General features: G+C 37.9%; 1 protein-coding gene across 4 annotated transcripts in view; it reads left to right on the top strand.

Annotated features, from left to right (window-relative positions):
* ARMC10 (armadillo repeat containing 10) overlaps nucleotides 1–25,224 on the top strand; it is a 55,178-nt gene that overhangs the window by 12,948 nt on the left and 17,006 nt on the right. For 2 of the 4 annotated variants that reach the window (XM_082473625.1, XM_082473627.1), the window contains exons 2-6: nucleotides 11,414–11,562; nucleotides 14,300–14,434; nucleotides 17,587–17,763; nucleotides 23,313–23,384; nucleotides 24,313–24,540. In XM_082473625.1, coding sequence (XP_082329751.1) covers nucleotides 11,414–11,562; nucleotides 14,300–14,434; nucleotides 17,587–17,763; nucleotides 23,313–23,384; nucleotides 24,313–24,540 — 761 coding nt within the window. Of the gene's footprint in view, nucleotides 1–11,413; nucleotides 11,563–14,299; nucleotides 14,435–17,586; nucleotides 17,764–23,312; nucleotides 23,385–24,312; nucleotides 24,726–25,224 lie in introns of those variants that run through there. The other 2 variants (XM_082473626.1, XM_082473628.1) reach the window with 2 other exon arrangements.

The raw sequence follows: 25,224 nt of genomic DNA, 5'->3' as shown, positions 1-25,224 counted from the left end.
TTGTCTTTTCGTCTTGTTTATGGTTTCCTTTGCTGTGCAAAAGCTTTGAAGTTTCATTAGGTCCCATTTGTTTATTTTTGTTTTTATTTCCATTACCCTAGGAGGTGGCTCAAAAAAGATCTTGCTGTGATTTATGTCAAAGAGTGTTCTTCCTATGTTTTCCTCTAAGAGTTTATAGTGACCAGTCTTATATTTAGGTCTCTAATCCATTTTGAGTTTATTTTTGTGTATGGTGTTAGGGAGTATTCTAATTTCATTCTTTTACATGTAGCTGTCCAGTTTTCCCAGCACCACTTATTGAAGAGACTGTCTTTTCTCCATTGTATATCTTTGCCTCCTTTGTCATAGATTAGTTGACCATAGGTGCGTGGGTTAATCTCTGGGCTTTCTATCTTGTTCCATTGATCTATGTTTCTGTTTTTGTGCCAGTACCATATTGTCTTGATTACTGTAGCTTTGTAGTATAGTCTGAAGTCAGGGAGTCTGATTCCTCCAGCTCCATTTTTTTGCCTCAAGACTGCTTTGGCTATTCGGGGTCTTTTGTGTCTCCATACAAATTTTAAGATGATTTGTTCTAGCTCCGTAAAAAATGCCATTGGTAATTTGATAGGGATTGCATTGAATCTGTAGATTGCTTTGGGTAGTATACTCATTTTCACAATGTTGATTCTTCCAATCCAAGAACGTGGTATATCTCTCCATCTGTTGGTATCATGTTTAATTTCTCTCATCAGTGTCTTATAGTTTTCTGCATACCGGTCTTTTGTCTACCTAGGTAGGTTTATTCCTAGGTATTTTATTCTTTTTGTTGGAATGGTAAATGGGAGTGTTTCCTTAATTTCTCTTTCAGATTTTTCATCATTAGTGTATAGGAATGCAAGAGATTTCTGTGCATTAATTTTGTATCCTGCAACTTTACAAATTCATTGATAAGCTCTAGTAGTTTTCTGGTGGCAATTTTAGGATTCTTTGTGAATAGTATCATGTCATCTGCAAAGAGTGACAGTTTTACTTCTTCTTTTCCAATTTGGATTCCTTTTATTTCTTTTTCTTCTCTGATTGCCGTGGCTAGGACTTCCAGAACTATGTTGAATAATAGTGGTGAGAGTGGACATCCTTGTCTCGTTCCTGATCTTAGAGGAAATGCTTTCAGTTTTTCACCATTGAGAATGATGTTTGCTGTGGGTTTGTCGTATATGGCCTTTATTATGTTGAGGTAGGTTCCCTCTATGCCCACTTTCTGGAGAGTTTTTATCATAAATGGGTGTTGAGTTTTGTCAAAAGCTTTTTCTGCATCTATTGAGATGATCATATGGTTTTTATTCTTCAATTTGTTAATATGGTGTATCACATTGATTGATTTGCATATATTGAAGAATCCTTGCATCCCTGGGATAAATCCCAGTTGATCGTGGTGTATGATCCTTTTAATGTGTTGTTGGATTCTGTTTGCCAGTATTTTGTTGAGGATTTTTGCATCTATATTCATCAGTGATATTGGTCTGTAATTTTCTTTTTTTGTAGTGTCTTTGTCTGGTTTTGGTATCAGGGTGATGGTGGCCTCATAGAATGAGTTTGGGAGTGCTCCTTCCTCTGCAATTTTTTGGAAGAGTTTGAGAAGGATAGGTGTTAGCTCTTCTCTAAATGTTTGATAGAATTCACCTGTGAAGCCATCTGGTCCTGGACTTTTGTTTGTTGGAAGATTTTTAATCACAGTTTCAATTTCATTACTTGTGATTGGTCCATTCATATTTTCTATTTCTTCCTGGTTCAGTCTTGGAAGGTTATACCTTTCTAAAAATTTGTCCATTTCTTCCAGGTTGTCCATTTTATTGGCATAAAGTTGCTTGTAGTAATCTCTTAGGATGCTTTGTATTTCTGCGGTGTCTGTTGTAACTTCTCCTTTTTCATTTCTGATTTGATTGATTTGAGTCCTCTCCCTCTTTTTCTTGATGAGTCTGGCTAATGGCTTATCAATTTTGTTTATCTTCTCAAAGAACCAACGTTTAGTTTTATTGATCTTTGCTATTGTTTTCTTTGTTTCTATTTCATTTATTTCTGCTCTGATCTTTATGATTTCTTTCCTTCTGCTAACTTTGGGTTTTGTTTGTTCTTCTTTCTCTAGTTTCTTTAGGTGTAAGGTTAGATTGTTTACTTGAGATTTTTCTTGTTTCTTTAGGTAGGCTTCTATAGCTATAAACTTCCCTCTTAGAACCGCTTTCCCTGCATCCCATAGGTTTTGGGTCGTCGTGTTTTCATTGTCATTTGTCTCTAGGTATTTTTTTATTTCCTCTTTGATTTCTTCAGTGATCTCTTGATTATTTAGTAACGTATTGTTTAGCCTCCATGTGTTTGTCTTTTTTACGTTTTTTTCCCTGTAATTCATTTCTAACCTCATAGCATTGTGGTCAGAAAAGATGCTTGATATGATTTCAATTTTCTTAAATTTACTGAGGCTTGATTTGTGACCCAAGATGTGATCTATCCTGGAGAATGTTCCGTGCGCACTTGAGAAGAACGTGTAATCTGCTGTTTTTGGATGGAATGTCCTATATATATCAATTAAATCTATCTGGTCTATTGTGTCATTTAAAGCTTCTGTTTCCTTATTTATTTTCATTTTGGATGATCTGTCCTTTGGTGTAAGTGAGGTGTTAAAGTCCCCCACTATGATTGTGTTACTGTCAATTTCCTCTTTTATAGCTGTTAGCAGTTGCCTTATGTATTGAGGTGCTCCTATGTTGGGTGCATATATATTTATAATTGTTATATCTTCTTCTTGGATTGATCTCTTGATCATTATGTAGTGTCCTTCCTTGTCTCTTGTAACATTCTTTATTTTAAAGTCTATTTTATCTGATATGAGTATAGCTACTCCAGCTTTTTTTTGATTTCCATTTGCATGGAATATCTTTTTCCATCCCCTCACTTTCAGTCTGTATGTGTCCCTAGTTCTAAAGTGGGTCTCTTGTAGACAGCATATATATGGGTCTTGTTTTTGTATCCATTCAGCCAGTCTGTGTCTTTTTTTTTTTTTTTTTTCAGTCTATGTCTTTTGGTTGGGGCATTTAATCCATTCACGTTTAAGGTAATTATCGATATGTATGTTCCTATGACCCTTTTCTTAATTGTTTTGGGTTTGTTTTTGTAGGTCCTTTTCTTCTCTTGTGTTTCCCACTTAGAAAAGTTCCTTTAGCATTTGTTGTAGAGCTGGTTTGGTGGTGCTGAATTCTCGTAGCTTTTGCTTGTCTGTAAAGCTTTTGATTTCTCCATCAAATCTAAATGAGATCCTTGCCGGGTAGAGTAATCTTGGTTGTAGGTTCTTCCCTTTCATCACTTTAAGTATATCATGCCAGTCCCTTCTGGCTTGCAGAGTTTCTGCTGAGAAATCAGCTGTTAACCTTATGGGAGTTCCCTTGTATGTTATTTGTCGTTTTTCCCTTGCTGCTTTCAATAATTTTTCTTTGTCTTTAATTTTTGCCACTTTGATTACTATGTGTCTCGGCGTGTTTCTCCTTGGGTTTCTCCTGTATGGGACTCTCTGCGCTTCCTGGACTTGGGTGGCTATTTCCTTTCCCATGTTAGGGAAGTTTTCGACTATAATCTCTTCAAATATTTTCTCTGGTCCTTTCTCTCTCTCTTTACCTTCTGGGACCCCTATAATGCGAATGTTGTTGCGTTTAATGTTGTCCCAGAGGTCTCTTAGGCTGTCTTCGTTTCTTTCCATTCTTTTTTCTTTAGTCTGTTCTGCAGCAGTGAATTCCACCATTCTGTCTTCCAGGTCACTTATCCGTTCTTCTGCCTCAGTTATTCTGCTATTGATTCCTTCTAGTGTAGTTTTCATTTCAGTTATTGTATTGGTCATCTCTGTTTGTTTGTTCTTTAATTCTTCTAGGTCTTTGTTAATCATTTCTTGCATCTTCTCAATCTTTGCCTCCATTCTTATTCCGAGGTCCTGGATCATCTTCACTATCATTATTCTGAATTCTTTTTCTGGAAGGTTGCCTATCTCCACTTCATTTAGTTGTTTTTCTGGGGTTTTTTCTTGTTCCTTCATCTGGTACATAGCCCTCTGCCTTTTCATCTTGTCTATCTTTCTGTAACTGTGGTTTTTGGTCCACAGGCTGCAGGATTGTAGTTTTTCTTGCTTCTGCTGTCTGCCCTCTGTTGGTTGAGGCTATCTAAGAGGCTTGATGGGAGGCTCTGGTGGTGGGTAGAGCTGACTGTTGCTGTGGCGGTCAGAGCTCAGTAAAACTTTTGTCTTTAATTTTTGTCAGCTTGATTAATATGTGTCTCAGCCTGTTCCTCCTTGGGTTTATCATGTATGGGACTCTTTGCGCTTCCTGGACTTGAGTGTTTCCCTTCCCATGTTAGGGAAATTTTCGGTTACTATCTCTTCATATATTTTCTCAGGCCCTTTATCTCTTCTCTTTCTGGGACCCCTATAACGTGAATGTTGGTGCCTTTAATGTTGTTCCAGAAGTCTCTTAGACTGTCCTCGTTTCTTTTGTTTTTTCTTTATCCTGTTCCGCAGCAGTGATTTCCACCAGTCTGTCTTCCAGCTCACTTATTCATTCTTTTGCCTCATTTATTCTGCTACTGATTCCTTCTAGTGTATTTTTCATTTCAGTTATTGTATTGTTCATCTCTGTTTGTTCTTTAAATCTTCTAACTCTTTGTTTAACATTTCTTATATCTTTAACATTTCTTATATCTTCTCAGTCTGTGCCTCCATTGTTTTTCCGAGATCTTGGATCATCTTTACTATCATCGTTTTGAATTCTTTTTCAGGCAGATTGCCTATCTCCACTTCAATTAGTTGTCCTTCTGGGATTTTATCTTGTTCCTTCGTCTGGAACATATATCTCTGCCATCTCATTGTTTTCTAACTTTCTGGGTTTGTGGGCTCCATTCTGCAGACTGCAGGATTGTAGTTCTTCTTGCTTCTGATGTCTGCCCTCTGGTGGATGAGGTTGGTCTGGGAGCTTGTGCAGGCTTCCTCGTGGGAGGGACTCATGCCTGCCCACTGGTGAGTGGAGCTGGGTCTTGTCCTTCTGGTGGACAGTGCCATGTCAAGTGGCATGTCTAGAAGTGCTGTGGGCTCAAGACGACTTAAGGCAGCCTGTCTGCTGATGGGTGGGGCTGTGTTCCCACCCTGTTGGTTGTTTGGCCTGAGGCATCCCAGCACTGGAGTCTGCAGGCTGTTGGGTGGGCCCAGGTCTCGGTGCCAAAATGGTGACCTCCAGGAGAGCTCACACTGAGGAGTATTTCCTAGGGGCCTCCACCACCAGTGACCTTGCCCCTGTATTGGGCCACAGCCAACCCCCACCTCCCCAGGAGCCCCTCTAAGATCCGCAGGTAGGTCTGGCCCAGGCTTCTGTGGACTCACTGCTTTACACTGGGTCCCAGTGCACATGAAACCTTGTGTGCACCGTCTAAGAGTGTAGTCTCTGTTTCCCCCAGTCCTGTAGAGTCCCGCACTCAAGCCTCACTGACCCTCAAAGCCAAATGCTCTGAAGTCTCCTACTCCCAATTCCAGACCCTCAGGCTGGGGAGCCTCATGTGGGACTCAGAACTCTAATTCCTGTGGGAGAACCTCTGTGATATAATTATTTTTCAGTTTGTGGGTCACCCACTTGGCAGGTATGGGATTTGATTATATCACAGAAGCGCCCCTCCTACTGTCTTGTTGTGGCTTCTTCTTTGTTTTTGGGGGCAGAATATCTTTTTTGGTAGGTTCAAGTCTTTTTTTGTTGACTTGAACAAAAAACTTGGTTATTCGGCAGTTAGTTTTGTTTTGGGTGTTTTTTTAAGAGAAGGTGAGCTCAAGTCCTTCTACTCCGCCATCTTGTCTCCCATCACCTCTACAAGAATTGTTAAAATGACTTTAACTGAAAAGGAAAAAGGCACGACTAGAAACGTGAAAATTACAAAAGGAAAAATGTCATTGGTAAAGGTAAATATACAGTAAAGGTAGTAAATCAACTACATGCCAAGCTAGTAGGAAGGGTAAAAGACAAAAGTAGTAAAATCGTCTATATCCACAATAAGTAAAGAGATACACAAAACAAAAAGATGTAAAATATGATGTCAAAAACAGTAGTCATGGGCATGGGGGGGAGTAAAAATGCAAGGTTGTTAAAATGTGTTTGAAATGAAGAGATCAGCAACTTAAAACAGTCACATATATACATATGTGTGTGTGTGTGTGTGTGTGTGTGTTTATATATATATAGATTGCTATATATGAGTCATGGTAACTACAAACCAGAAATCTATAATAGAATCAATCCAAGAAGAAGATGTAACAATTTTAAACATATATGCACCCATCATAGGAGCACGTAAGTACACAGCAGATATTAAGAGACATAAAGGGAGAAATCCATAGTAACACAATAATTGTTTGGGACTTTAACACACCACTTACATCAGTGGACAGATCATACAGACAGAGAATGAATAAGGAAACACTGGCTTTAAATGACACATTATCCCAGATAGAACTATTAGATATATATTAAACATTCCATCCAAAAGCAGCAGAATACACATTCTTTTCAAGTGCACATGGAACATTTTTCAGGGTAGATCACATGCTAGGCCACAAAAAAAGTCTCAGTAAATTTAAGAAAATTGAAGTTATATCAACCATCATTTCCAACCACAATAGTATGAGACTAGAAATTAACTACAAGGAAAAAAACTGCAAAAAACAAATACTTGGAGGCTAAAATATATGCTGTTGAACAAGCAGTAGATCACTGAAGAAATCAAAGAAGTAAAAAATACTGGAGACAAATGAAAACAGAAATACAAAGATCCAGAATCAATGGGATGCAGGAAAAGCAGTTTTAAGAGGGCATTTTATGCGATACAGGCCAGCCTCAGGAAACAAGAAAATTCTCAAAATAGCCTAACCTTACACTTAAAGGAACTAGAAAAAGAAGACCAAACAAAACCCAAACTTAGTAGAAGGAAAGAAATTATAAAGATCAGAGCAGAAATAAATGAAATAGACTCATAAAAAAAATAGAAAATATCAGTGAAACTGAGAGCTAGTTCTTTGGTAAGATAAAATTGATAAACCTTTAGCCAGACTCATAAAAACAAAAAGAGAGGGCCCAAGTCAATAAAATCAGAAATGAAAAAGAGGTTAGGACCAACACCACAGAAATAGATCATAAAAGACTACTATGAACAACTATATGCCAATAAAATGGAAAACCTAGAAGAAATGGACAAATTCCTAGAAATGTACAATCTCGCAAGACTGAACCAGTAAGAAATAGGAAACATGAACAGACCAATTACCAGTAATGAAATTGAATAAATAGTTTTTAAAACTCCCAACAAACACAAGTCCAGGACCAGAGGTCTTCACGGGTGAATTCTACCAAACATTTAAAGAAGTGTTAACACCTATCCTTCTCAAACTATTCCAAAAAGTTGCAGAGGAAGGAATGCTTCTGAACTCATTCTATGAGGCCAGCAGCATCCTGATGCCAAAACAAAACAAAGATATCACACAGAAAAGAAAATTGCAGGCCAATATCATTGAACATAGATACAAAAATCCTCACAAAATATTAGCAAACTGAATTTAACAGTACAATGAAAAGATCATACACTATGATCAACTGGGATTAATTCCAAGGATGCAAGAATGGTTCAGTATCAGCAAATGAATCAGTGTGATACACCCCATTAATGAATTGTAGAATAAAAATCATATGATCATCTCAACTGATGCAAAAATGTTTTGACAAATTCAGCATCCTTTTTTTTTTTTTAACAAAACCCTCAACAAAGTGGGTATAGATGGAACATACCTCAACATAATAAAGGCCATGTATGAGAAGCCCACAGCTAACATGATACTCAGTGGTAAAAAGCATTTTCCTCTAAGATAGGAGCAAGATAATGATGCCCACTCTTGCCACTTTTATTCAACATAGTATTGGACGTCCTAGCCACAGATATCAGACAAGAAAAAGAAATAAAAGGAATCCAAATTTGAAAGGAAGAAGTAGAACTGTCACTGTTTGTAAGTGACATGATACTATACATAGAAAATCTCAAAGACACCACCAAAAAGCTCATCAATGAATTTGGAAAAGTTGCAAGATGCAAAACTACTATACAGAAATCTGTTGCATTTCTATACACTAACAACGAACTATTGTAAAGGAAACAATCAAGGAAACAATTAAGGAAACAATCCCATTTTCCATCACATCAAAAAGCATAAAATACCTAAGTATAAATCTGCCTAAGGAGTTAGAAGACCTATACCCAGAAAACTTTAAGACACTGATAAAAGAAACTGAAGATGATGCAAATAGATGGAAAGATATATATGTTGTGCATTGATTGGAAGAATTCATATTGTTAAAATGACTATATTCTCCAAGGCAATCTATAGATTCAATGCAATCCCTATCAAAATACCAATGGCGTTTTTTCAAAAACTAGAACAAATAATTTAAAAATATTTATGGAAACACAAAACACCCTGAATAGCCAAAACAATCTTGAGAAAGAAGAATAGAGCTGGAGGAATCAGGCTTCTGGACTTCAGACTATACTGCAAAGCTACATTTATCAAAACAGTATGGTACTGGCACAGAAACAGACACATAGATCAATGGAACAGAATAGGTAGTTCAGAAATAAAGCAAGAACCTATGGTCAATTAATCTGCAACAAAGGAGGCAAGAATATACAATGGGGAAAAGATAGTCTTTTTAATCAGTGGTGCTTGGAAAACTGGACAGCTTTATTTAAAAGCATGAAATTAGAACATTTTCTCATACCATATGCAAAAATAAACTCAAAATGGAACAAAGACCTACATGTAAGACTGGAAAGTATAAAACTCCTGGAAGAAAACATAGGCAGAACACTCTTTGACATAAATTGTAGCAATATTTTTTTTGGACCTGTCTCCTAAGGCAAAGGAAACAAAAGTAAAAATAAATAGGACCTAATTAAACTGAAAAGCTTTTGCACAACAAAGGAATCCATTTGCAAAACAAAAACACAACCTACTGAATGGGTGAAAATATTTGCAAATGATGCAACCAACAAGGGGTTACTTAATATCCAAAATATATAAACACCTTATACATCTCAATACCAGAAAAAGAACCTGGTTAGAAAATGGGCAGAAGACCTGAACAGTTATTTTTCCTAAGAAGACATGTAGATGGGCAACAGGGACATGAAAAGATGCTCAACATTGCTAATGAGCAGAGAAATGCCAATCAAAGCCACAGTGAGATATCACCTCACACCTGTCAGAATGCTATCATCAAAAAGACCACAAATAACAAATGTTGGTGAGGATGTGGAGGAAAGGGAATCATTATACACTGTTGGTGGGAATGTAAATTGGTGCAGCCACTGTGGAAAACAGTATGGAAATTCCTCATAAAACTAAAAATGGGACTACCATATGATCCAGCAATTCCACTCTTGGGTATATATCCAAAGACATAAAAATGCTTTAAGGTAGGCACTATTAACTCCCATGTAATAGATGAAGAAACTGAGGCTTGGAGAGGTTAAGTCTCTCAGCTGGTAAATAGCTTAGCTGGAATTTGAACCAGACTTAACCTTGGCTTACTTTTAACTTTTAACTTACTTTTACTTTTAACCACATTGCACCTCCTTCCTTCAAGTGAAAAGTCTAAGATTTAACAGTTTTCCCTGTAAATTTTTATTTGGCTATTTATAAATAATTTATGTATCTATAAAACTTTTTAATGGCTTTGTGGGAAAATGTATAAGGAAGTTATAGGATTTTGAAATGTTTTGGAAGTATGAATGAGTTAAATTTATCCTATTTCTGTCATATGTATATGTATAAAATTATACAACTTCAGGGCTGTACAGGAACTTTTGGAACCAGTTATAGTGTTTGACCAATCTTATTTTACATATGAGAAGACCGAGACCCAAAAGAAGTTAAGTGGTTGTCTGCAGCTTTGTATTTTCATTTCTCTGGTCTCGGCTACTAACTCCTTTGTGACATTAGGCAAATCCTTAAATGATCCTGGTCTCAGTTTCCTTGTGTGTAAAATAAGAGGTTTGGATGAACCCCCCAAAAATCTTTCCATTCTAAAAATCTGTGTTTTTGTCATTCTTTCACTTACCTTTTCAAGTATTCTTTGGGTGAAAGTCTTTTATAAGGTGTTAATGAGGCAGGTAGTGGATTCAGGCATAAAAGCATGGTACAGAGGTTCTGATTATAAGACATGGGAGTGAGAATCTGCTGGCTTTTTGGCTTTTAGATTTTCCTAATAATTGATTTCTTGTTTGGCTTCTTCAGGACATCATATCACTTATTGGCTCCCATAATCTAAACTTATCTGTTTACCTCATATTTGTCTGTGATTCCTCTTTAAGCAATATACTCAATTATTTTAATAAAGTGATACATGTTTACTGTAAAAAAATCAGGAAGTACTCAGCACAGGGGTAGAAAATAAGTCATTCATAATCCCAGCATCCAAAGATAACAACTTTTAATAATTTGAGAGATATTTTTAAAAACAAAAAGCACAGCTGTGACATCATACAGCACCTCTTGTTATAAACTGCCGCCTCAGCCCCACCCTGGGCAGTGTACTGTGGACACTTGCACTGTCTGACCTATTCTCATAGTTTAATTTGGAGAGAATCATGTTCTATGTTTATAACACAATTATAGCATTATACAAATGGTTTCTGTTTTTCCTGTGGTGATTTCTATAAAGAGGATTTTTTTTTAAAGGTTAGAGCTATAAATTTTAAATGTTCCAGAGCAGATCCAGCATTTGACTACTTGACCTGTGTTACTCAGAACGACAGATTTTGTCATCACCCGCAGCTGGACTGCTGTTCTTGCATCTTGGTCATCATGCCTTGCTCATATAAACCAAACAAAAGCGCCCCACTAGCAGCATGATTGGGCCACTCCCATAGCTTTTGCTCCAGCCTGAGGCACTCTTAAAACTGTGATCAGAACAGTTCTCCCTAATGCAAATTCTATTTCTTAATGAATCTATGTCTGTAGGGAAGTGTTCCACTGGATGGGTGTACCTGATTTTTAGAAAGAAGAAACAGAAAATGCTGTTGGCATGCAGTGCCTTACTAAAAGAGAAATGCTGTTGGCATGCAGTGCCTTACTAAAAGAGAAAAGTAACCATTGGCTAATTTCTTAACGTCTATAAGCCTCAGTATTCTGTCTGTAAATTGAGAATTATAATAGTATCCTCTTCCAAGGGTCACTTGAAGATTAAATGAGATAAGGCATTTGAAGTGCTTAAAACTGTGCCTGGCATCAGAGTATGCATTCAGTATTGTTCGTAAAAAAAATTTGTCTCATATTGATTTTAAATGAACTTTAAATAACTTTATTCTTATGCAGAAGACTTAACCAATGGCTCATATGATGATATCCTAAATGCTGAACAACTTCAGAAACTCCTTTACCTGCTTGAATCTACTGAGGATCCTGTCATTATCGAAAGAGCTTTGGTCACTCTGGGTAACAATGCAGCCTTTTCAGTCAACCAAGTGAGTACCCTAGTCTCTGCAAACACGTTCCTCCTATTCTCACACACCAGCACTAATTGTGACCCTGATAAGTTACTTAACCTCCCAGGGCCTCAATTTTTTCATCTATGTAGTATGGCTCTGGATACCTACAGAATAACGTTTGTTTACTTCTGAAAAGCACAGCCTAATAGTAATACAATTAGTAATAAGATTCTAGATCAAGATCCCTATGAAGTTGGTCACTGGCATCACATTTGTAATAAGTGTATCTGATCAACACTTAGCATTGCATGGCCTTTTTAATTATTTAAAATTCAACAGTGCTGCAGTAGAGCAACAAAAGCATCTGACATTTAAGTACATGCTTTACATTGTACACAGGGCTTATGAGGATGGTTCTGATGCAGGTGCTTCCTAGACCACACACTGACAACCACGGACCAATGTAAATGGCGTCTGCTTCCTCCTCCCTCTACCCATGGAGAAGAGTAAAACAGTTTTTGTCATTATTTTCAGCTAATGCCCTTTCTTAACATTGTCATGCAGGCACAATTTTGAATTTATACTTCATTTTAGTCCATATTTATCCATCATGTCAAGGTTTACTCTAAAGCTCTAGAGATTTATAGGGAGATACAAGGAATATTTGTCTGTTGCTCACATTTCAGTTGTAAATGGCAGAACCCAACTTAAATTATTTTAAACCAAAAAGGGAAAATATTGAGCTCAGTTAACTTGGACGTCCAAGGGTATCATTGGTTTCAGGCACAAGTGTGACTATATTTCAAGGTTACAGAAAGCATTATCAGACCTTCTCTTTCTCTGTCTTTTGGCTGCTTACCCCTGCTTCTTTTTGTGTTTTGATCTCTGTCTCTCTGGCCACAAAGAGGTTTTCTTCACAGGGATGGAAAGAAAGCCACTGGCCTCTCAAGCCTTCATCATTGTAGCTCGTGATCTGAAAGGTGGAGTTGCTCTGCTAGGATAAGTGCCAACCCTTTGGATTGATTGTTGGGCCAAAGCACCCTGGACCATGATTAACAAGGCCTGGCTCACATGTGCATCCTGCAGCCAAAAACAACAGGGATGGGTGTGAACACAATTGGCTAGCAGCCCCACCAGGGACTATATAGGATAGAGGAGGTGCCATGTCTGCCCCAGTAGAAAGAGGGGTGCCAGGCAGACAAAAACAACAGATGGTGACTAGCTTATTAGCATGCCTGTATTGGGGTTATTTCTTTTTTTTTTTTTTTGGGGGGGGCGTTATTTCTGATGCCATAGTTTTATATTCCTCTGAAACAAACTGTAGTCAGAGTGAGTGGGTTAGAAGCCATTGGTGAACAAGTACTTTCTTCAGTAATGGGAGTTGGTGTCCCTTGTCATCAATTACAGTGCCTTCATCTGCTTTAACAGTACAGTTTTTTTGTTTTTTGTTTTTAAAAATGGCTGTTTTCTAGTAACCACACATTCTTTTGGAAGAACCTGGAATTGCAGAGGGAAAACTTCTTTATCTCTTTTTCTGATAGAATGGCATGTTTTGGCCTGACAGGAGTCATTTTCAGCTTATTTTTCTTGTAAGAAATGAAAGTTTATGTCTCTTTCAATGTTGGGACAAAGGCACATAGTATTTAGTGTTGCAATTGATTGTGAGAAATCTCCAGATTATTTTTCCTCTGAAAATTTGGGCAGCATTTCCAAACTGTGTGGAACTTTTTTTTTTTTAAGTTTTCTTTCTTTCTTTCTTTCTTTCTTTCTTTCTTTCTTTCTTTCTTTCTTTCTTTCTTTCTTTCTTTCTTTCTTTCTTTCTTTCTTATTTATTTATTTATTTATTTATTTATGGCTGTGTTGGGTCTTCGTTTCTGTGCGAGGGCTTTCTCTAGTTGCGGCAAGTGGGGGCCACTCTTCATCGCGGTGCGCGGGCCTCTCACTATCGTGGCCTCTCTTGTTGTGGAGCACAGGCTCCAGACGCACAGGCTCAGTAGTTGTGGCTCACGGGCCTAGTTGCTCCACGGCATGTGGGATCTTCCCAGACCAGGGCTCAAACCCGTATCCCCTGCATTAGCAGGCAGATTCTCAACCACTGCGCCACCAGGGAAGCCCTGTGTGGAACTTTAATACTTCAAGATGTAATAAGTTTTCTTCCTCTCCCCCAACTGAAAAATGATCTTCTTTATGGATAAAGTTTATAGAAGTACTATATTCAATACTCCCCTCTCGGAGATTCCAATGCACACGAACATAGGATTGCATCAAAATAAAGAGACATGTTTAGTCTTGTTATACCCAGAGTTTCTCAAAGTTACTTATCCATGAAAGCTCCCTTTTTTTTTTAATGGAGCATCTACTAAAATCTTGAGGGATTAGTGTTCCAAAGTATTCATTTTAGCAAAACACTACTGTAGTGTTCTAAATCTTAATGCATTTCCAAATTGGCCTGTAATAGAGATATAACTTATTTCAGAGTAAAATAATTTTGTTTGTAAATTGCTTTGAGATCATTGTAGTAGCTCTGTAAATCTTCATTGTATATCTCCATGCTATAGTTTAAATATTACATATATTAATAATTTATTTTCAATTGGTTTCTTTACCTACAAAATTATGGGTAGTAAACTTCTTAAAAAAATAGGAATTAGAGGTTGTATACTGGAACAGTATTTCCAAAGAGTCATTAGTTTTTATTTGTATTTGTAGATGCAAAGAATATAATGAAGGGGGGGTGCATATTGAAGTCATGGTCCTGTTTTTTCCCTCTTAGGTCATGATTCGTGAATTGGGTGGTATTCCAATCGTTGGAAGCAAAATCAACAATCCCAACCAGAGTATTAAAGAGAAAGCTTTAAATGCACTGAATAACCTGAGTGTGAATGTTGAAAATCAAATAAAGATAAAGGTAAGTTATCTGAAATCACAAAAGGTAAGCATTTCTGTAAATGAAAGAGAAAAATAACAAAAAGGTAAGTAATGAAATTTTAGTAGGCCATGCTTTATAACTTTATAGCCAAGAATTATTTTTATTTTTTTTCCAGCTTTATTGAGATATAATTGACATAAACATTGTGTAAGTTTAAGGTATACAACATGATGATTTGATACACATATATATTGCAAAATGATTACTGCTACTGTATAGCATTAGCAAACACCTCCATCACCTCGTAATTACCTGTGCATGCGTGTGTGTGTGTGGTGAGAACATTTGAGATCTACTCTCTTAGCAACGTGCAAGTATACAACATAGTATCGTTAACTGTAGTCACCTTGCTGTACATGAGACTCCACAGCTTATTCACCTGCTTTGATCACATCTCCCTGTTTCCTTCACCTGAACATTCTCCTCTCTGTTTCTGTGAGTTTGGCTTTTTCAGATCCCACATGTAAATAAGATCATTCATTGTTTGTCTTCTCTGTCAGACTTATTTCACTTAACATAATGCCCTTAAGGTCCGTCCATTTTTCACAAATGGCAGGATTTCCTTCTTTTTTATAGTGAATAATATTCCATTGTATATACACACCACATTTCCTTTATCCATTTGTCCATTGATTGACACTTAGGTGGTTATTTCTATGTCTTGGCTATTGTGACTAACGCTGCAGTGAACATGGGGGTGCAGATGTCACTTTGAGATAGTGATTTTGTTTTCTTTATATATATACCCAGAAGTGGGATTACTGGATCATATGCTAGTTCTATTTTTAATTTTTTGAAGAATATCCATACTGGTTTCCATAGTGGCTGCACCAACCACCAACAGTACACAGGGGTTCCTTTTTCTCCACATCCTTGCCAACACTTGTTACTTCTTGTCTTTTTGATAACCACTCTACTAGGTGTGAGGTGATATTTCACTGTGGTTTTGATTTGCATTTCCCTGATGATAAGTGATGTTGAACGTCTTTTCGTGAACCTGTTTACCATTTGTATGTCTTTGGAAACATGTCTATTCAGGCCCTCTGCTCATTTTTATGGAGACTAAGTCAGGAAGGAGGGACCTGAACCAGCCAATAAGAAGTGCAGTGGACTTTTGAATTTGGGGTTCAGTTTAATCCAAGTGTGGTAAAGGAACCAGGCCAAAGTCAGATAACATCAGCAGGAAGACACAATAAATTAGGAAATTATGTTAATTCAACATTTATTGAGCTCCTGCTCTGTGTTACAGAGTTTAGAAATGAACATGATTAACTCTTGTTTTAAGAAAGCTCGAAGGAGGGATAAGGCAAGTCCACAAATAGTTGTAATTCAAGGCAGAACATGATGAAATACTTTAAGGAAAGATACAAGTAAAATATCGTTGAATACATAGAAAGGAGAGATTTCATTCAGAAGTTTCTGTAAAAGGTAGAGCCTGAGATGGGTCTTAAGACTGTCTAAGCCTTCTACGGGCAGAGTTGGGGAAGGAGGGAATCACAAGAGAAAGGAACAAGGTGAGGTGGGCACACGGCTCCAGGAATAACTGAGCTGGCCCATTTGGTGATCTTGTTGCTAGAACTGAAATGGAGAAAAGATTCAGAGCTAATAAGGATGTAAATGCTCAGCACATTTTAGGAAATGCTTTGAAAGACATGAGCATCCTGTGAAAATACATGATTTATAATGATTCTAAGGAAATGCCATTTTTTTAAAGGATGGATGTATAATGAAATGGTGACCCAGGACAGCCAGATTGATTTGTAAATATCATTTAGATCTTGAAACCAGATTAAAAATTTAATCTCTCTTTGCTTTACTGCCATTAGGTAACATGAATACATTTGGATATTTTTAAAAGTTAATACTGGCTTATGGGACAGTTGGTAATTCCTTAGCATTTTATATTAGGGAATTTTTCTTACCAATTAGAATGTTTGGTGGAGTTCAGACTTAGGTGAATACCAATTATTTGTGAGACATAATTTTTCCAAGCTGGAAAGATCATGGCCAAACATAGAAAATAGAGTTTCAGAAAAATTTCCATCACCCTGGGTTTAGTTTAGATCTGTCATGTGTGAAATAGGAGTACTACTGGCATTGCATTACTTTTTGCCAGTGGCGGTTTACAATATTATGAAGGAGCAGTTCATATACATATACCTCGGTAAATAAGAACCTTGGGCCAAACAGAGTTTGCCTCGGCTTACTTTTTTTTTTAAATTAATTAATTAATTTATTTATTTATGGCTGTGTTGGGTCTTCGTTGCTGCGCGCAGGCTTTTCTGTAGTTGCAGTGAGCGGGGGCTACTCTTCCTTGCAGTGTGTGGGCTTCTCATTGTCGAGGCTTCTCTTGTTGCAGAGCACGGGATCTAGGCGCACAGGCTTCAGTAGTTGTGGCACGTGGGCTCAGTAGTTGTGGCTTGTGGGCTCTAGAGCGCAGGCTCAGTAATTGTGGCTCACGGGCTTAGTTGCTCCGCGGCATGTGGCATCTTCCCGGACCAGGGCTCAAACCCGTGTCCCCTGCATTGGTAGGTGGATTCCTAACCACTGCGCCACCAGGGAAGTCCTCTGCCTACTTTTGAAGGAAAGAACTCTAAAGAAAAGTTCTATTTGACTTTGTGTCCCCCCCATTCTTTACTTCTAACATGAGATAGCCTCTAGATCCTACTGTTCAGGTTCTTAACCATGGTACAAAATGGCCCTACAGGTCTTCCTCCTTATCCTAGTGTGCCCAGACACAGAAAGGCAGACTGAGTTGGGAGGCCCCCCACTGGTGTTGGGAGCATGGTCTCTGGGGTTGGACACTGCTCCACCAGCTCGTTACATTGGGCAGGGGGTCCAAGCTCCTGGAAGAGTTTAAAGTCCTTGTCAGTAAAATGGCCATAATAACACTGCCTCATTAGAGTTGTCTTAGGGCTGAAGTGAGGTATATCTGTAAAATGCTCCGTGCCTCCCAAGGGCAGCTTAAAAAAAAAAGAGTCGCCCAAGTTTGAGGGCTGGATACAAATGCCGTCTTTCCTAAGGAGCCCGTCTCATCCTGAACAATCACCCTGTTCTGCTGTGCAGAAAAGTTACGGTTCAATAGCAAAATTTTGGAGATCCTAAGACGCTCACTTTTTCTCCGCCTTCAGGTGTACGTCAGTCAAGTCTGTGAGGATGTCCTCTCCGGCCCCCTGAACTCCGCTGTGCAGCTGGCCGGACTAAGGTTGTTAACAAACATGACGGTGACCAATGACCACCAGCACATGCTTAGCAGTTACATTACAGACCTGTTCCACTTGTTGCTCACGGGAAATGGAAGCACCAAGGTATGAAGGAAGTGGTCATTACTTGCAGTACAAACAGCTATTGCATCCAGTTTATTAAGATTGGAATTCAGTTTACAAGTCACCCATCTTAAGTTGATATTCCTCAAAAAAGAAAGTTCAGAGTTTACTAAAAACCCTTACATGGGCACAAGAAAGTATATTATTTTTATACCCTAATATTGAATTTCAAAGTTAACTTGTGAAAATAATCTGTTGTTTCACTTATCAGTAGATGGGTATTCATTTGGTTTTCTGAAAATCAGTTTACCTTTTACTGAAGTGAAGTAGCTAGCTTCACCCACACCAGATACAGGACCATTGTGATTAAAAGAAGTCTTTGAGTGACAGCGCTGGGTAATTGAATTTTTTGCTTACCTCAGGGTTAACAGAACTTTTTTTTTTGATTCGACCATTATTTGTTGAAAAATCTTTCTGAAACTTATACTTTTAAGTTTCAGTAATGCATGTCTCAGTGCTCCACTTTGACCTGTTATGTATCAATAGATGTAGGAGGCAACAGAGATGGAGCTGAATTAACTGGGACACCCTGTGAAAACTGCTGGAGTAAACCCCTCATATTGGTGTGCATTCTTATCAAGCACCATTTTTCAAGAAATACCATAAAAACAGAAGGTAGAGTAATCAAACGTTCTAATTAGTTGAGTCAGTTGTTCATCAGTGTTTTACTGTATTGGCCTGTGTTCTCTGGCACAGTTGAAAAAAATGCATGAGCATTTTAGAAGGACTAAATGTGAAGCCAAACTCCAGATAATCAACTTCACTGAAGTTACTTCTGAGGTTATCAAGTTATGATTACAGCAGAGCCTCACTATAGTCCTTTTAAAATTTGTTCTGAGATGTTTTTTTTTTTTTATTTTTATTTATTTATTTATTTATTTATTTATTTATGGCTGTGTTGGGTCTTCGTTTCTGTGCGAGGGCTTTCTCTAGTTGTGGCAAGCGGGGGCCACTCTTCATCGCGGTGCGCGGGCCTCTCACTATCGAGTCCTCTCACTATCGCGGCCTCTCTTGTTGCGGAGCACAGGCTCCAGATGCGCAGCAAGCTCAGTAATTGTGGCTCACGGGCCCAGTTGCTCCGCGGCATGTGGGATCCTCCCAGACCAGGCCTCGAACCCGTGTCTCCTGCATTGGCAGGCAGATTCTCAACCACTGCGCCACCAGGGAAGCCCCTGAGATGTTTTTATATGGGCTTTCCACATTTCAGGTAGCCAAACTTACTTAGATCTGGTCCAAGATGTACCCGAAGGCATTCAAAATTAAATGTAATAATCGTATTAGCAATATTTTAGGAATAATGCTCCATCCGTAGGCAATTTCCAAATGCACACACCCATCAACACCCTTCTCTCCAGGGGAGCAAGGTAACTTCCAGCCCTTGACCCCATAGAAACTGCATTCTCTCTACCCCATGGCATTGGAGCTGTTGGAAACTCTCTCTTCTCTTTCTCTCTGCAGCTGCTTTGCCCAAAACCTCACAGGCACGTTGTGTTCAGAGCCAAGCAACTCTGGCCTTGGGGCTGTATATATCTGTCTCAGAGATGGTTTATATTTTAATATATTTTATGACTTTTTGAAAGTGACTCACACCACAATACTATGTTCCATTTTTGGTTTGTTTTGTTTTTCCACTACATTGCCTAGCAGGTATTTCTGGGATAGAAAATTTGCTTTTTTCGTCTGTCTGGGAGGCTAACCACCAATTGTTTCTCCATTAAACAATGACTTTAGGGACTTCCCTGGCAGTTCAGTGGTTAAGACTTTGCCTTCCAATGCAGGGGGTGTGGGTTCGATCCCTGGTCAGGGCTGCTTGGCCAAAAAGCAAAACAAAACAGAAGCAATATTGTAACAAATTCAATAAAGACTTAAAAAATGGTCCACATCAAAAAAGTCTTTTAAAAAAAATGAGTTTAAAGTTGCAACTTGCAAATGAACTTTTGGGTAATAATCCATTTGTAAGTGGAAAAATGTATCCATTTTAGATATTTTCTTAGTAAAAAACCACCAACATGAACTTTTTAAATCTTTATTTTTAATAGGTGATCTCACTCTACTATAATAACCTCTTGGGTTCAACACTGATTCATAACTAAATACGAATAGTAGAAGGTGAATTTAAATAAACCTTGTGTTTGCTACATCTGCCATGAGAACAAAAGAAAGTAATGGCTTAAAAGAAATGTCCTAGAGCCACCACAAGATGGCATATGTGACACAAGAAAAAGTTACGGTTCAATAGGACTGACCTATTTCAAAACAAAATACATATACGTTAACTGTTTAATCTGTAGTTGTACTCTAACTTTATATATATATTTTCTCACCTTTAACACACGAGATGTAAACCCAGGTCACGAGTCTAAAAGCGGGTGGCTGATTTCTAGATTTCTATCTTTATACTTTTTATTTTATATTGGAGTATAGTTGATTTACAATGTTGTGTTAGTTTCAGGTGTACAGCAAAGTGATTCAGGTATACATATACATATTATTTTTCAAATTCTTTTCCCACTTAGATAAATACAAAATATTGAGTAGAGTTACTCGTGCTATAGAGTAAGTCCTTCATGGTTATCTATTTTAAATATAATAGTGTTTATATGTTAAACCAAAACTCTTAATTTATCCCTCCCCAACACTATTCCCCTGTGGTCACCCTAAGTTTGTTTTTGAAGACTGTGAGTCTGTTTCTGTTTTGTAAATTAGTTCATTTGTATCATTTTTTTTTAGATTCCACATATAAGCGATATCATATGATGTTTGTCTTTCTCTGTCTGATTGACTTCACTTAGTATGATCATATCCAGGTCCATTCACGTTGCTACAAATGGCATTATTTCATTTTTTTAAGGCTGAGTAATATTTCCTTATATATGTACCACATCTTCTTTATCCATCCACCTGTCGATGGACATTTTAGTTGCTTCCATGTCTTGGCTAGTGTAAATAGCCCTGCAAGGAAGATTGGGGTGTATGTGTCTTTTTGAATTATGGTTTTCTCCGGATAAACGCCCAGGAGTGGGATTGCCAGATCATACGGCAGCTCTGTTTTTGGTTTCTTAAGGAACCTCCCTACTCTTCTCCATAGTGGCAGTCACCAATTTACATTCCCACCGACAGTGTAGGAGGGTTCCCTTTTCTCCATGCCCTCTGCGGTATTTATTGTTTGTGTAGACTTTTGGATGATGACCATTCTGACTGGTACCCCGTGATACCCCCTCGTGCTTTTTTTTTTTTCTATTGGAGTATAATTGCTTTACAATATTGTGTTAGTTTCTGCTGTACAGTGAAGTGAATCAGCTATATGTATACCTATATCCCCTCTCTTTTGGTCCTCCCTCCCATCTGCCCATTCCACCCCCCATCCCACCCATCTAGGTCGTGTCAGAGCACCGAGGTTAACTTCCTGTGTTTTATAGCATGTACCTGCTAGCTCTCTATTTTATGCATGGTGGTGTATATATGTCAGTACTGATCTCCCAATTCATCCCACCCTCTGCTTCCCCCACCCCGTGTCCACATGTCCATTCTCTACGTCTGCGTCTCTCTTCCTGCCCTGCAAATATGTGAATGTGTACCATTTTTCTAGATTCCATGTATGTGCGTTAATATATAGTGGCTGTTACCAATTTACATTCCCACGGATAGCGTAAGAGGGTTCCTTTTTCTCCATGTGCTCTCCAGTGTTTATTGTTCGTAGACTTAAAGATGATGGCCATCCTGACTGATAGGACATGATGCCTCGTTTTACTTTCAATTTGCATTTCTCTAGAAATAAGTGATGTTGAGCATCTTTTTTGTTCCTCTTGGCCACATGTATGTCTTCTTTGGAGAAATGTTTATTTAGGTCTTCTCATTGTTTGATTGGATTGTTTAATTTTTTATATTGAGCTTCATGAGCTCTTTGTATATTTTGGAAATTAACCCCTGTTGGTCGCATCATTTGCAAATATCTTCTCGCATCCTGTAGGTTGTCTCATCGTTTTTATGGTTTCTTTTGCTGTGCAGAACGCTCCTGCACTCTTTGAAATTTATCATGAACATGTATTAATTTTATTTAAAAGTTTTAAATGATAAAAACAGTAAAAAGTAGGGAAAGTCTTATATCTTTCTACTTAACAAATTAATATGTACAGTGTGATCAAAGGAATGTATATTAGGATATGTATATGAGAAAATACCAAACTTAATATCATTTCTAGTCATGGAAATGTGAGTGAATTTCCTTTTCCTTTGTGTTTTTCTGTAGTTAAAAATAATGTTCTATAGTAAACACATAATGCCTTTGTAATTCAAAAAAGGTTTATATAATAACATCCGGGTCTCTTCCAGGGAGTAATGGAGGGCACATTTGTCACTTTTTCCTGATCTCAGTCTCCTCTCCCTGCTCCTCACTTTCTGTAATTTCAAGTATCTTGTAGAAAGTATAGTTTTACATGACTTGCTTTTTTTTTGGGGGGGGGGCTGCATTGCTGCGCGCGGGCTTTCTCTAGTTGCAGCGCGTGGGCTTCTCATCGCAGTGGCTTCTCTTGTTGCAGAGCACGGGCTCTAGGCTTGCAGGTTTTGGTAGTTGTGGCTCACGGGCTCTAGAGCGCAGGCTCAGTAGTTGTGGCGCACGGGCTTAGTTGCTCCGCAGCATGTGGGATCTTCCTGGACCAGGGCTCAAACCCGTGTCCCCCGCATTGGCAGGTGGATTTTTTTTTTTTTTTGAATTTTATCTTTTTATACAGCAGGTTCTTACTGGTTATCTATTTTATACATATTAGTGTGTACATGTCAATCCCAATCTCCCAGTTCATCCCACCACCCCCATCCCACCCCACCCCCGCCACTTCCCCCCCTTGGTGTCCACACGTTTGTTCTCTGCATCTGTGTGGCAGGCGGATTCTTAACCACTGCACCACCAGTGAAGCCCCACAACTTGCATTTTTAAAGGAAGAATTCCATTTGAATGTTTTCATTACTGACTTTTCAGTTATAAGTGATAAGATTCTGATATTTTGGCTAGTCAGCTATAAGATAACATTTGTTTGATTATGTCACTGCGTAAATGATTGTACAGTTTTTCACATAGAAACGATAAGCTCCAAGAATCATAGAAACATAGTATAAAGCACCACATTGTTAGTCTTCATAACCAAACTATCCCCAAATTTTCATACTTGAAGTAGAAAGAAACAGCTTTGAGAGATTCCTTTTTTTGTTCCAAAGATCATATTTCACTTAACAGTAATCGTAATAAAGATTATTTATGTAACACATGTTAAGCTTACTCTGTGTTAGGTATTTCTGTGCGCCAGGGGTGGTAGCTAAGATGTTCATTATTTTCTCCCTGTCTCCCTATCAGTATAATTGGAAAACTAAGGTTTTAAATAAGAGGAATTGAGAAAGCTTCGTGGAGTGGAGAAAATTTGAGTCAGACGTTGAAGAATAGGCAGGACTTTAAAATGTGCATTTGGTTGGGGGACAGCATGCCAGGGAGAGAAAATCCACGCTTGCTAGTCTGAAATAAACCAATGTTCTTATTTCAGGTTCAAGTTTTAAAACTGCTTTTGAATTTGTCAGAAAATCCAGCCATGACAGATGGACTCCTTGGTGCCAAAGTAAGTTCAGTAGCTTACATATTTGTTTTGTCCATACAAATATATAGATTTGGACAGACAGATCTGGAAGGAAAGGATTTACCTCAAATATTAACAGGGATTATCTCTGAGGAGCAATATTAGAGGTGGGTTTTTTTTGGTTCTTTTTGCCGATATGAATTTCCTAAAATTTCCATAATGAACGTATTTTACACTTTTAAAAATCTTTTTGAAAAGTTCTCCCTAGCAATAATGAATTATAATTTTTCTGTCTTTCCAATTTGGGGTACTTATGTATCATCACATCTTTTATATTTGACCTGCTTATGTTCAGTGTATCTTAGTCTCCACTGAAACACTAGTATTTATGGAGGCCGCAGTATGTGCCTGATGCTGGGCTGAGTGCCAAGATACACCAGTGAGTACAGCATTACATGGTGCTTGTCCTCGTGAGCTTACAGTCTAGGGAGAGGAGACAAAAATATGCAAGAAAGGAGCAGTTAAAAGCTGTGGTATTTTGAAGGAAGCATAGGTAGTGCTGTGGTAGAATGGACCTCAAGTCCTATAGAAAAGGGACCCTGTCATATTCATCTCTTCAGCCCTATGCCCCTGCACACGGTGTGTGCAGTTAGTGTTTGGTGAATTAATGAGTTTCCATGATGACTATATATGATGAATCTTAAAGAGGAAATGTGTGTTTTTCCAAATGACTACATTCTAGGATTCCAAGGAAATCGTGTTTTTTAGCTAAAATACAAAACCTCTTTTTTCCATTAGTGTATGACGTAGGAGTGCCTAAGATTTTACACATTTACGTTATGTTATGCAGTCTTAGGGATAGTTTTCTATGACAGGATTTTTTAAATGTATTCACTACAGCTTTAAAATGTGAACATACACATGGAAAATGTTTTCGTATATTTTTAATTTTCATTGTTTCCTACTTCAGGTGGATTCATCATTCCTTTCCCTTTGTGATGGCCATGTAGCAAAGGAGATTCTTCTTCGAGTTCTCACACTGTTTCAGAATATAACTACCTGCCTCGAAAAGGAAGGCCATTTAGCTATTCAGCCAACTTTCACTGAGGGTTCACTGTTTTACCTGTTATATGGAGAAGAATGTGCCCAGAAAATGAGAGCTTTAGTTTTTCACCATGATGCAGATGTGAAGGAAAAGGTAACAATGATACCAAAATTCTAACTGGTTGGTCATATTTTTCCAAAGAGTAATGCAGTCTAGAAATAATACACATAAACTTCTCATTTTTCACCTTCCTTACAAAGGGATTCTTTCAACTGCTGAATTTAAACAGTAAATAACACCTTTCATCATTAACGCAGCTACAACTTGCCCTGGTCTCTAGTGATGAGATCGATCCCATACTCCCAAGGCCACCTGCCATTCTTTCAGGTCTGTTCTAATCATTAGATAGAATCTATTCTAGTCCATGAAAACTGTAAACTGTTAGGAGAAATGTTTCCTAGTACTCACCCACTCCCATTCAGTTTGATGTGTATAACATACTGGGATCAATCAAAATCTATCCAAATGCAATTGGTTAAATCAGTTATATAGTCTTTTTAAAGAGAATGAAGCAAGTCTGAATGTGCTGATGTGGAAAGACATCCATGAAATATGGTTGTTTTTCAAATACATATTGTAGAAAAATATGACCCCATTTATGGTTTTTTTAAATCAAAAAATTTATGCTTATATATGGACAGAACACTTCTGTCATTCATATATAGGCATTTGGGTATATATATATCTAGAATGAAAGCCAGACTCCTGAGAATAGGATTAGGGAGTAAGGAAATGACTTTTCTATGTACACCTTCTTCTAGTGTTTGAGTTTTTTAC

This window comes from Balaenoptera physalus (assembly GCF_965194825.1).
Source record: "Balaenoptera physalus genome assembly, chromosome: 8".
NCBI classification, from domain to species: Eukaryota; Metazoa; Chordata; class Mammalia; order Artiodactyla; family Balaenopteridae; genus Balaenoptera; species Balaenoptera physalus.
The sequence above is the reverse complement of the archived record's forward strand: the minus strand, read 5'-3'. Positions and strand labels throughout refer to the sequence as shown.